General features: G+C 39.4%; 1 protein-coding gene across 7 annotated transcripts in view; it reads right to left on the reverse strand.

Moving 5' to 3' along the window:
• The window catches only part of LOC149161385 (AP-2 complex subunit sigma), a 75,585-nt gene extending 63,002 nt beyond the window's left edge, over positions 1–12,583 (reverse strand). For 4 of the 7 annotated variants that reach the window (XM_089436985.1, XM_089436984.1, XM_089436986.1 and 1 more), the window contains exons 1-3: positions 12,197–12,295; positions 11,860–12,075; positions 10,895–10,945 (exon numbers count right to left, since the gene is read on the reverse strand). In XM_089436985.1, coding sequence (XP_089293111.1) covers positions 10,895–10,945; positions 11,860–11,985 — 177 coding nt within the window. In that variant the 5' untranslated portion in view covers positions 11,986–12,075; positions 12,197–12,295. Of the gene's footprint in view, positions 1–10,894; positions 10,946–11,859; positions 12,076–12,196; positions 12,296–12,383 lie in introns of those variants that run through there. The other 3 variants (XM_089436987.1, XM_089436983.1, XM_089436988.1) reach the window with 3 other exon arrangements.
• Between the last annotated feature and the right edge of the window lie 1,409 nt (positions 12,584–13,992).

The raw sequence follows: 13,992 nt of genomic DNA on the forward strand, positions 1-13,992 counted from the left end.
GAGGGGGGTCTTGCAGACTCTTTCAATAAGCTCTCCCAGCTTGGTACTAACCACTTCAGAAGCATTTACAAATCCCCACCAGGATCAAATCTTGCTGAAATTATAAATGTGGCAAATCATTTCCCTAGATTTGTAAATGAGGAAGACGTTGAAGATCTTACGGCTCCGGTCACCATGGAAGAATTAGAGGGCACTTTAAAATGGTTCAAGAAAGACAAAAGCCCTAGACCGGATGGATGGTCCATTGAGTTTTACCTGACTTTCTTTGAGCTTTTGGGTCAAGATCTGCTGAGGGTGGTGGAGGAAAGCAGAGCATCGGGTTGTATATATCATGCCATCAACTCAACTTTCATAGCCCTCATTCCCAAGACCAACTCCCCTTCCTCCTTCAATGACTATCGTCCCATCTCCTTGTGTAACTGTCTATACAAAATCATATCTAAGATTATTGCAAACTGTCTTAGACCCATCCTCTCCAAACACATTGCCCCTCAGCAATTTGCATTCGTGGAGGATAGACAAATCCATGAAGCCATCGGCTCTGCCCAAGAGGCCCTGCATTCCATTTGGTCTAGACACTTAAAGTGCATTCTCCTCAAGATTGATCTGTCAAAAGCATTTGATCGGGTTAGCTGGCTTTACATTAAAATGCTTCTCATTCATCTGGGTTTCCCAATATCTCTTATCAACTGGATCATGGCCTGCATCATGACCCCATCTTATAGTGTGCTCATCAATGGATCGGCCTCCCACTTCTTCCACTCTGAAAGGGGACTCCGTCAAGGATGTCCTCTATCCCCTCTTTTATTCCTCATGGTCATGGAGGGCTCGAGTCGTCAAATCATATCTGCTAAAAGAGAGGGATCCCTTGGCGGCCTCAAGATCTCTGATGAATGCTATCTTACACATCTACTCTTTGTGGATGATGTCCTCATTCTTCTGGATGGTAGCATCAGAGACTCTCTAACCTTTTCCCGCATCCTCCAACTCTTCATGAAAGCCACTGGCATGATGGTAAATCAGCAAAAATCTACGATCTCTTTTGCCAGATCCTCGGTAAACGAAGCCCAAATTGCTCATCAGGCTTTCCCCTACACCATACACCCATTGGACAGGGGCCTAAAATATCTGGGATTCTGGCTCAAACCTGCGAGTCAAAGAATTGCAGACTGGGTCTGGTTAGTCAACAAATTGGAGAAAAGGCTAAATTGTTGGAGCCACAGATATCTATCCAGAGCTGGGCGCCTCGTCCTCATTAAATCAGTGTTGGAAGCAACCCTAGTCTTTTGGATGGCACTTGCCTGGATTCCCCGAAATATTCTCGCCCGACTCCAACAACTCTGTAACAAATACCTCTGGGCCGGAAGCCAAGACAAGCGCATATTTGCTTGGATTGGATGGCAGAAGATTGCACTCCCAAAAAGGTGGGGAGGATGGGGCCTAAAGGACCTCCCTTTATTTGCAAAAGCAATGGCAGCTAAAATGAGTTGGTCGCTGCTAACTAGCCAGAATCTATGGTCTCGTTTATCATACCATAAATACATCTGGCCACTAGATATTCTGGATTGGGTAAGGCTTCCTAGTTGGAATAGGACAGGCATTTCAACTGTTTGGAAAGCCCTGCTATTCTCATTGCCCCTTATCAGGGACCACCTGGTCTGGAGAATAAACGATGGATCTCTGGCTAGAATAGGCATGGACCCATGGATTGGCAGCGGGGGTAGGCATACCCTATCACGAGATCTGATTCAGTACCTACACTCCCGAGATATAAATGTAATCGCACATGTTGCCGATCGCGGAAACTCAGGGATCTTTCATCAAGCATGGAAGACGGCGCATCAAATAAATCTGCCACTCAGATGGCATCAGGAATGGCAAGATTACAGATCTGCACTAACCGAATCCCATATAAGAATCAGAGAAGGTCCAGACGAATTAGTTTGGAGCCAGGCAGAGAATGGAAAATATTCTCCGAAAGCCGGATATATCACACTCAGCAGCCACAAAAAACCAGATCATAGCCCGACCTGGTGGCAAAGCATTTGGAAACTACCTGCTCCGCCTAGATCAAAACTTTTTTTCTGGTGCGTATTGCGGAATAAGGTTCCTACAGGAGAATACCTAATGCACAGAGCATTACACGGGCCATCTTGGTGCGTTTTATGCAAGGACGCATCGGAATCCACTGAGCATCTATTTCTGAGATGCAATGCTACACTCGAATTATGGCGATCTCTCACAAATCACATCTCCCACATTGGCAACTGGGAAGGAACGGGCCTGATCGAGGCTTGGGAAAATTGGGCTCAAAAACATAAGGGATCAAAATGTGTTCTTCTTCCGATTCTTGTAAACTGGCAGATCTGGAAGGCTCGAAACCGCTCCATATTTGAGAACAGACCCATCATCTGGCCACTGATCGAAGCCGCTATCATGGCTGCCTATAAAGAACTCCCAGACCCTCTGCCCCCAAAAGATCGCCATCCTCATCCGCCCCCTTGCATTGATAAAAACATCCCTTGGGCCTTCTTTGATGGGGCTGCAAATCAACAAAGCTGTGGGGGAGGTTTCATAATACATTTAAATGAACATCATTATTTCACTGTTAAATCGGGCCTGGGCACAGGAACTAATAATTTTGCAGAGCTCATTACCTTGAGACATCTACTCCATTTTGCTCTACATCACCATTGCACCAGCATTAATATTTTTGGGGATTCAAAGACTGTAATAAATTGGTTCAATGGCATATCAGACTGTCACATACACACACTCAGCATCATCCTAAATGAAGTTTTAGTTTTCAAGGCAGCTTTTAACAACATCTCGTGCTCCCATATCTACAGGGAACATAACGGACATGCTGACAAACTATCCAAGGAGGCCGCGTTGATGGACAGAGGCATATGGGAGATCACAGAGGTGAAGGGACGAAACGAATACATATATTTCCACCGGCCATACATAGACCAAGAATACCAGCATGCACCAAAATCTTAATTACTGAAAGGATTTTTGTTTTTTGTCATGCAAACAGTATCTATCTACGATGATCAGAAAAGTGCATAATTTTTGTGCCTTTAAGGCAAAATGTAAACAGTCTTATATGACAGATCTATCTCTCAGAGAGCTATACAATGCTCTGCTTGATATATTTATGTAAATATGGAACACTGCTATACACACAGTGGGAATCGCATATGCGTAAAGCATCTACAATATGTAATTTTTCCAATCTTAATGAAAAATTACAGATTTTTCCAGTGGAAAAAAAAAAGATAGTCCATGGACACCAATCTCTCTTTCAGCAGTCTTCCATATCATCTGGTATTTTTTTCTCTTTTTGATATTTTCTAGCAGGCGGCGATAATGTGGTACAACAACAGGAGGTAAAATCTTGGGTACTTACTACTGAGGAAGATACAGGAGCAGTTTTGTACAAATGTTTAAAGAACGGTTGTTTTATATTGGATTACCAGTCTACAGAAAATGAACAGCTTATGTATACATTATTTTTCTTTATATGCGGATTTGTTTCTTTGAAAAAAAATACCAACAATCTCGAGACTTGTCATTACCTTCAAAACATATCTAACCACTTACGTTTCTCTGAGGTCATTTCTGTTAATTACTTATGATAAATAAATTTTAAATAACTCTTACAATAATTCAGTCTACTGTTGGATTTGCCAATTATTTGTTTTCTGACCTGAAGGCACAAAACAAATAGGCACAATCTGACCTGAAGGCCTTTAATTTATCCTTTAGGTAGACTTGCATCCAATTGTACATTGTTTGTTGTATCATGATTTTTTTTCTTTGACAATATAGGCATCATCTTCCCAAAAGATTAAAATTAAAAAATAATGAAATCATAGAGTAACATTCCCCCTTTGATTCTAAATTTATAAAGCTTGGCATATTTTCCAAGCGTTGAAATTGTTTGACTTCATTGAAGTTTTCCTTGATTGCAGCCATCCCTTCAAATTAATTTTGAGTTGAAAATGAAGTCGTCCTTTGAGGAGGTGCTTTCACAAAGACTCTTCTAGGCAATTTGTCTTTCACTTAAGAATACATTTACTTGGACACCATTCTTATCTTTTGCCAAATTTGCTATGTCTATTTTATTAGGTATTGTTCACATGCTTTACAAAGAGATCGCAGCCTAATTAACTAATTTAATCAAGCTATCATTGTTGATTTTGTAGCTTTGAAAGGTCTTCTGCATAGGCTTGTGTCTAGCATGCAGGAGAAGAAATCCTCTTTAGATGGTTATTTGAGATGAGCAACTAATATGATCTCCTAAGTACATTGATTAATTATTTAATTAATGTTGACTTTGGGCTAATATTTATCTAAGGGTAAATATTAAATTATTTAAGTGACTTAAATCTAATCTCCACTGTTGATCTAAGAAGGCTAGGAATCAGGATTTAATCTTAACCCTATTTGGCCTATGGGTAAATCGAGTAATATTTATTCTCAACAAGATGAAAAGCGGTGGAATGCTTGATTTCACAGTCGGGATTCGATCTACGGTCACGCGGTCCTGCACACAGCCGCATTGCCTCTAGTTGGCCGAGCTATGCCAGAGCAAACCCTTTGTTCTGTAAAATTTCAAGAGTGTATTGTATCACTGGGCGTTATTTGGCGTTGACAGAAATATACGCACCGTTGCCATCGATACGACGCTACAGAAGGAGGGGCTCCTTGTCCTGACGCTTACGTCACGCCAAGAAGCGAGTGAGAAAGATCCAGGGTGGAACGATTAGCATCCCTGTGCCCAATAAACATATCACTTTTCTGTTCTGAAATGGAACGTGCGTGGATGTTTTGCAGAGACATGTTTTTTGCCTTTTTATTACATTGAGAGCAGCGAACAGTGAGCAGTGAGCAGTGTGAAAGCAAAGCAATTTGGGCAGCAGTGAGAGCAGCGAGCAGCGAACAGTGAGCAGAGCAATTTGGGCAGCAGTGAGAGCAGCGAGCAGCGAACAGTGAGCAGTGTGAGCAGTGAACAGTGAGCAGAGCAATTTGGGCAGCAGTAAGAGCAGCGAGCAGCGAACAGTGAGCAGTGTGAAAGCAGGGAGTTTTTATGCAGCAGAAGTATTCAGCAGCAAGCAAGCAACAACAAATGCATTCAAACATGACAAAGGAACCAGAAATTTCAAAACATGTGGAGACAAATGATTTAGGACAAGTGAAAATTGCCTCATCCGCCAAAGCTGGGAAGTGGGTTTGGGTCAATGCCAAACAATATCGGGGCATTTTAAAACAAAGAATACCTCGTCTAAAATGGGAGCAAACAAAGAAGAAACTCCTTCGCAAAATGCACCCAAACAAGTCTCCTCCACAAGCACGTGGCAACAAGAATTCCAAAGGAAAAACCATTGAGGATTTTGCCTTATATAGTCCCACATCCACACCTCTCACCTGGTCATCTGATCTTTATGTGAAAGAATTGTTAAATGCAAAACAAAGGTTTGAGGTTTTAGAAGCTAAAGGGCAGGAAAGAGATCATAAAATTCATATAATAACGGCTGAGAACAAGGCGTTTGCAGAAAGCAATAAAATCTTAGAAGAACAAGTGGCATTGCTACAGGAAGCTCTCCTGATAGGGAAGACAGAATGGCAACGCATGAAGGCGGATGTGCAAAATGTAAAGAAATCTGTAGTGGAAAGTACAGAGGTGGTGAATGTGAAATCATCCCAGGATAAAGGGAAAATGATTGTCCACATAAACAACCATGAAGAGAACACAAGAGAAAAAATGAAAGAAGATTCCACCAAAGTTTCCAAAACTTGGGCTCAAGTTGTTAGCAATTCTGCTAATAAGGAAGAAGAAACAAATATTCAGGTTGACAACATGCAAGATAGTGAAGGCAAGGAAAGACAAAATAGGGCAGCAAACATAATTATTAAAGGGGTGAAAGACTATGGAAAAAATGAATGTACTCTTGACCTTGCAAGAGACTTCTTGAAAGACAAGTTGCTATGGCAAGGACAAATATGCCAAGCATGGAGGGTGGGTAAGTTTAACGGGGAGAGAGCCAGGCCCATAAAAGTCATTATGCCTAGCTTGCGTGATAAATATATTATTCTAAGCAAGAAGCATCTCTTGAGGGGTTCTCGTTTTTTCCTAGAAGAAGATTTAACTGTAAAACAACAGGAGGAAAGAAGAGAGGAAATTTTAAAGGTTAGGGCAGCAAGAGATGAAGGAAAAAGAGCATGGATTTATAAAGGCAAAGCTGTGATAGCACAATTTGGACCTCCTTCCAGAACAGAGCAGCAAGATGGTAATAAAGAAGAGGCAACAAACTCTTCAACAGGAAATCAGAAAGCAAGGTCAGTATAGGAAAACAAGGACAAAGACTCAAATGTGAGTCTTGCACGTCAAAATAAATAGCAATCAAGTCATACCCAGGTTTCCTTGAGATTAGTTTGTTGGAACTACAGAGGTTACCCATGGAGACGAGGACCTGGGTTAGGGCCTATTGTGGAAAATAGAGACATAATTTGCCTCATAGAAACACATGAGCATGAAGGGTGCAAGACACCTTTGTTTGAAGGATACTGGAAGATGGCAGTGTCGAACAAGGCAGCAGGGAATGGCAAAGGGCACGAGGTATCATGGTTTTAGTAAGGAAGAAAGAAGGTCGTCTCATTCAGTTAGAAAAAGAAGACTCAAATAAGCAATTCATTTGGTTTAAAATATCAGAAAATGGAAACCACATCAGAATTGCAGCATGCTATTTTGCGCCACAGGTCTCAAAAATCTACAAAGGTAGAGGGCTTGACCACAAAGATCCATTTGCAGCTTTAAAAGTGGATATTGCAACATATTCTCAGCTAGGTGAAGTCCTTATAGTAGGTGATTTCAATGCTAGGACTGCAAATGAGAAAGCTAGCATTCTTTGCTGTAAAGATGATTGTGACCCTATTTGGCTTACAGAAGAAAGCAATCATCAATGGGAAAGAATTTCAGAGGAAAAGGGTTGCAATCTCTTTGGTGAACAATTGCTTACTTTATGTGGGGCCTTTGATTTAGTCATTTGTAATGGCTTGACTAGATGGGCAAAGTCCGGTAATTTCACTTGCAATACTTACAATGGATCAAGTGTCGTGGATTATGTAATTTGCTCGCATGGTTTGTGTGAGAAAATGGAAGAAGTTTTGGTTGGAGATCAGCTGTGAGATTTGAAATCAGATTACAAGCCAATTTATTTATGTTTCTCTTGGATTAGAAAGAAACAATTAGAGTCAAAAATTCAGCATGTCCAACAAAATCTCCCACAGGGCAGAATTCTTTTGACCCCAGAAAATTGTAATACTTTCAAAATGACGTTAGAGAGACTCTTTGAGAAGGAGAAAATTACAATTCACAGCTTTCATAGTCATGAATTAACACATTTAATTCAATGCGCACTTGCAAAGTGCAAAAGAAAAAAAATTAAGAAGTCTGAAACAAATTGCTTTCCGGTTAATGTTTGGTTTGACGAGGAATGCAAAAAGGCAAGGAGAATGTGGAAAGAGTCAAACAAGGATAACATAAAGCTCAAATCTTACAAGCATTTATTAAGCAAGAAAAAGGTTGATTTCATGGTTTCAAGGAGGGAAGAACTAATCTTCTTTGGGAAAAATAATCCCAAATTATTTTTGAAGGAGCTCCAACCGAAAAAGATACAAATTGGAAATAATATTACAGCTTCTAAATGGTTTGACTATGCAAGACAACTCTATGAGCAGGTTCCCAAGGTTGACCCTCCCCCCTTGGTCAACACTGATACTAAACTCTTCACGATACAAGAGGTAGAGATGGGTATCAAGAAGTTGGGTGTTGGAAAAGCAAAAGACTTAGCTGAACTCCAAGCAAAATATCTAAAGTGGGGCTCAAAGATTCTTGCACCTCACATTACAAAAATCTTCAACAACATCATACAACAAGGGCTCCCCACAGATTGGACAACTAGTCTGGCAATAACTCTTTTCAAGAGCGGCAACATCAATAATCCCTCCAATTATAGGACCATCATGATAAACCCTTTGTTTGCAAAGCTATTTGGAAGCATGCTAGAAAACAAAATTAGCAAGTGGGCAGAAGAAAGAAATAAGCGTGCTAAAGGGCAAGCAGGTTTTAGACCTAAGCATTCCACAGTTGATCATTGCATAACTTTAAGGCACATCATTGAAAAAGTTTGGGAGAAGAAGGAAGAAGTCTTTTGTTACTTTGTTGATTTCAAAAAAGCGTTTGACTCAGTTCCTAGGGATAAACTTTGGCAAAGAATGGAGGAACTTGGGGTTCCTAACATTTGAGAGCAGCTGTGCATAGGCTGTATGAAGAGGTGAAAGTCAAAATTAGAACTTCAGCAGGCATTTCTGAAAGTTTTAGAAGCGATATCAGGGTCAAGCAAGGTTGCCCACTGTCTCCTACCCTTTTTGGTTTATATATCGACAAGCTTGAGGAGTGGTTAAATTCGCAAGGGGGTGATGAGATCTATTTGTGCAATTTTTTTATAAGGCTTCTTTTGTATGCAGATGACCTTATTCTGATTGCTAAATCGGCTCTTGGTTTGCAAGAGCACTTACTATCCCTTGAGCATTTTTGTAGAAGTGTGGGGATGCAAGTCAATATCAGCAAAACGAAAGTAGTGGTCTTCTCTAAGAAAAGAAAACATAACCAACATAAGTTCTACTTTGAAGGCAACATTCTAGAAGAAGTTGCGGATTACAAATACCTCGGAATTGACTTCAACAAAAATCTAAGCTGGAATGGTTGTAGAAAGAAAAGAACTTTGGGGGGTTGGAAAGCATTTTATGCTTTTCAAAATAGGTGTAGAGAGGCAGAGTTATGGGACTGGAAGACCACTCAAACTCTTTTTGGGCTTCTAGTGATTCCAGTGATTCTATATGGTTGTGAACTGTGGGCTAGCAGTACTTCCGACATGCAGTGGAGACAAATTGAGAAAATTCAGAAGCGTTTGATTACAAACAAATTTAAGATTAAAAGTGTAGTTCCTTATGATATCTTGTTAAGTGAAACAGGGACTGCTCCTATTGAAGCAATTGCTATGGTGCGAGTCATAAGGTATTTAAAAAAAAATTGAGCAAATGGAAGAGGGTAGATGGCCTAAGGTTGTCTTTAATGATAGATTGTGCAAGAGCAAAAAAACTTGGATGCAACAAAATAACAAATGGTTTAGTAAATGGGATATTTGCTTGAACGCGTGCCCCATAAACAGCAAAGAGATAAAAGCTTTTGTTATGGAAAAGTTCTACAAACTTACTTGGGAGAAGGAGCTAGGAAGAAAGAAAAATTACTATATTGAAGTGTTTAATCCCACTCATACTCATCAACCAAAAGCATACATAGAGGCCAATATCTCTTGGAGAGCCAAAATTCTTATTGCTCAATTAAGGACTAATTCTCATCAACTCCGTTGTGAAACAGGGCACTGGAAAAGGCGAAAGGAAGTGTGGGAGGAAAGGGTATGCATTTTTTGTTCTTCCGGAAAAGTGGAAACAGAAAAACATTTCATTTTAGAATGTGAGGCCTTCAAAGACAACAGGGAAAGTTATGCAGATACGCTGGCAGCTAGCTCTTGGGATAATCTATTTAACGAGGGGTTTGTCAAGAAGATGGGAGCATTTATTGTGAAGCTTCACAAAAAAAGGCCCGAATACATCAAGCAGACGAAGAAGCAATCTGTCCCATAGGCTATCTTTAGCCTAGTGGACGTTAAAATAATTTCTTCTTTCTTTCTTTCTTAAAGAGAGCCTACGCGAGAGGATGAAGACACATTTAACATTGGGATTCCAGGACTGAAGAGAAGGGAAAAAGATTGCAGCAAGGAAATTTCAGGAAGACTGTTTTGGGTAGAATTTTCTGCTATTGTGTGATTGATTTTTCATATTTTATTTCTGCTGCAAATAAATTTCTGAAATTTAATATACCAGTGAATTTATTTTCCAGAAGTTTTCAAATTTTATTGAGAAAATATTTTTTGGGTATAAAATAATTGTTGAGGCATAAATAAATCACATCTGGTATTTGAGATTTTTTTTGGATCATATAATTTAGTAGTAAAACGTTTTTGCAATCAAATGACCAGTCACTAATTATAAATCCAAACAGTCGACCTATTGAAGACATGTAATGTACATTTTCCAATGTAAAGAGACTTTCAGGGCACAGATTCCTTTTTTAACTGCTAATTCATAATGTCAAGTTGTATATGCTAGCACCAACAAATGGAAAAGATGAAGAGTTTGACTTGAAATAGAAATCAAACCGCAAAAATTCATCATGACATCAGCTATTTGAGTATGATGGAGGAAATAGCCATCAATAAAAAGTTAAAACACATCCTGTGATCTGAAAAAACACGAAAGAAAATCCCTTTTAGATAAACTATTGGCCCTCAGTTTATGCTACACTCTTCTCTGAAACATCTATCATGTTTCTATATCCTGACTTTATAGCGTTTGAACAGCTGTCAGTGCTTCCTCAAAAAAACAAACAAAGATTCATCTAGTGACCCACCAAAATGTATGACCATTTTGACATTCGGAGAGTTTTTTACTGTCACAGATGATGATATTTAAATTGTTAATATGTCATGCTGGCCAAAGTACTTAAAAGTCAATTCCTACACGACACTTTCAGATTAAAAACTACAAATAATATGAGTGCAACAGCAGACCGTAGTTGTTATGGCTTATGGCATATAGCAGTGTTTGGAACAATTCAGTTCTTATTATACCCTAGTCATAAACCTAAATATTTGCAGCACTCTAAGCCTCGACCAACACATTTCCACATAATATCACATGTAATATAAAAAGTTATAAAGCCTTGCCCTAAAACTCAAATCAGTAGTGATAACTTTCAACCAACCTCTACAAAATTCGTGAATTTTGGGTCTCTGTTAACGACAAGCCGATGCACCTGCACAACACATGCCCATTACATATGTGATTAGCCACAATTTATAAATATTTCTTACCAATACTAAGTCATGACGCAGAAATGGGTTAGCTAGATATGACCAAATTCTAACAAACTGCCATCTTAGCAGCTGATAGTCAAATTCAAGTCTCTGGTGCATGGCATCTACCTTGCTCATAGTATTTTAGTTCACATCAAACTGTTCATGATGGAATTGTAAATAGCAGCGGCGTTCAAAATGGAAAAAAAAAATGCAAACGGAGCGTTGGTTCACTGGTGAGTTTGACGGCGTGTTGAACCATCACCGAGGCTTCAATTTTAATGCAGTCTGCCCCTATGTTACCAGAAACAGAAAATGGGAAATGGGAACTCAACAAGAAGACAAGAAGGTACCAAGAGATAAGAAAAGTAAACCTATCCCGTTCCCAGCATGTATTATGCGAATAAAATTGATTATTAACGTGCCGATGGAGTATCAAGACGAGAATGAGAGCAAGAATGTAAGTGTACAAAAAAGGGGCCATCTGGTCAGGTTTCTGGTAACAGAGGTTTTACCATTTGCTTGAGATCAGTTTCCGAGCGGTAAGACTAGGTGTATGTCCCTGGCAATTTTGGTGGAATTGCTACCCATCAGACCTGAAACTTAAGCCGAAGAGCGTCCACTGTTTGCGGTGCAGCCCCTCTGGGGATGTTTCTCTAAGCGTTTCCGAAAAAACCGAATTAAAAAGAACAGAAAAAAGAGAAGAAAAGGAAGAGTAGTGGCGCTGGCCTTCATACAAAATAGTTGAATCCCAACCCTGTGGTCATTGTACACAAACCCACTAACTCTTAATATGCAAGTAGTTTGGCCCGAAAAAAATTCAATGAGGCCCCGGCAGCGTAAATCACTTCGAAAAACTACACGGGTTGCCAACCTTCATTCGGGTTAGATGCCAAATCCAGGGATTATTTATTGCAGCAAACTCGCCCAGCCTCGTCCCCTGTTCACGTCTTTTGTTTGGGACGAACCACGGCGAGAATAGAACCCTGATGTACTGCATATCGTTCCATCCATTCTAATCTTTGTAAATGCAAATCAGAGGCCACAATCAGCCCTAGATCCTTGAAAACCAAAAGGGTACATGCGTGCCCTAAAATTCAACGGCCGGCTTCATTCAGGCAAGAGGAACACGCACCTCGCTTACAAACAAAAGATGACCATAATTCAACCCCCTGTACTAGTAACGAAAAAAAGGCTGGGATCTTGCATACCTCATATTCGAGTTTATGTTTCTCCGATTCCTCGAGTGGAATGTAGTATTTGGCAAGGCGGGTCTTTCCTTGTCTGTTCTGAAGCAATATAAATCGGATCTGCAAATACACCAATAACGCTCATTACTACCAACTGATTTTTCAAAATTCAAACCAATAACCTCCACTGTTGATCGAACCAACGTACCATGGTGCCTGGGAACGAACGGATCCGGTTCCAGGGACAAGAAGTCGCGACACTGGCTTCTCTCCTTGGCTTCAAACGACAGGAGCTCGAGAGCAACGGTGCTGTACACGTGAAATGTTTTAAAATGTCAGCAACGAGGTTTGAGTTAAACCGAGTTAAACCAATCAGTAAGTCCTTACAACGACGAGAACGCTAGAATCGAATACCTCCATGTTGACCCGACTGTATTTACCGGTGAGACCAGATCAATGGTAAATTGTTTTTTTAATCATTTTTATTGCTTCATTGTCATTAGCTGACTAGGATGGAAAAATAATTTATTATATTTTTTATTTTATAAAAAATTTAAATGATGGTTTTTTAATTATTAATTTTCTTTTAAAACAAAACTATATTTTATAATTTATAAAATTTAATATTTAGAATTTTCTCGTGGATAAATACAGGGAATCTACAAGTATTGTCTAGTTTTAATAGGAAATATCAAGTTAATATATTAATTTACAAAATTTTGAAATGTCAAATAGTCATGATCATGATTTCTATTGAATGATATATATATTTTTTATGGTGGTTCATGGATACCCAGTGGTCGCTACATTTTGGGGAAAATCTAGGTAGATCAATATGAAGGGATGGAAAATCTAGGTAGATCAATATGAAGGGATCTACCCAACGGCCAAACTAGCAATGCCTAACCCAAGGGCGTCGAGGAGATTTGACCCTGTGACCTCCCAATAGGTGAGGTACTTAGTAACAAGAACTCAACCAACTGAGCTATCCCTTAGGGCTTCTGTATTGAATGATATTGATAGAATGTTAGTTATTTGAACACCTTAATTCATCAGTTTGCTTAATTGTTTCAAGCATAGAGTAGCAAATGGATCTTCATGTCATAAAGGACATCTTTGCTTGATTTAAAATTTTTTTTAAATGTGTTAATTTTACTGTAAATATATTTTGTCAATCAAAAATAGTAGGTACTCATTTCATGATCTTCCCAAATGCAATTAGGAGAAGGTGGTGTGCATATTTCAAGAGGGCAAAGGTAGAGAATAGTCATAGTAGAGTTATGCTGGAAAAAACCCTTCCCTTCTACTTTTAAATGAGGCCACCAATGCTCCAGATGCAAAATCAGAGAAGATTGTTTAGGATGCATTCGACAAGGCTTCTATTGGGGCTTACCACAATGGTTGTGGCTCATTATCTCTCCACTATTCAAGGAGCTCATAAAATTGCAATGATGCAAAATGGTGAAGTCATCGAATTTCGTGGACACATAATTCATAAAGAACCCAAATGGGGCATATACAACTTTGTTGCATATACAGCTGAAAGCCTTGTCGAATGATACTATTGTTCTTGCTACTACATCAAATGCTTCAATTCCACCTGAAATAATTAGCCCAAGCTTCGAAAGAAAACCACCAACTAATTCAAACTACTTTGATAGTTGCATATTTGGGCCTAGAACAATAAGAAGTGAAAGTTGATGTTGAGTCAAGATCTTTTGTCTATCAATTGCTTGCATTAAATGCTTCATAGTGGAAGCATATTCTCATGGTCTATATAGGTGCCTTTAGATATGTGGCAACTCAAATAGTGTATT

The sequence above is a fragment of the Pinus tabuliformis genome, chromosome 5_2, assembly GCF_031772625.1.
Source record: "Pinus tabuliformis cultivar Carrire ecotype Pingquan chromosome 5_2, CPIR1, whole genome shotgun sequence".
In the NCBI taxonomy this organism is placed as follows: domain Eukaryota; kingdom Viridiplantae; phylum Streptophyta; class Pinopsida; order Pinales; family Pinaceae; genus Pinus; species Pinus tabuliformis.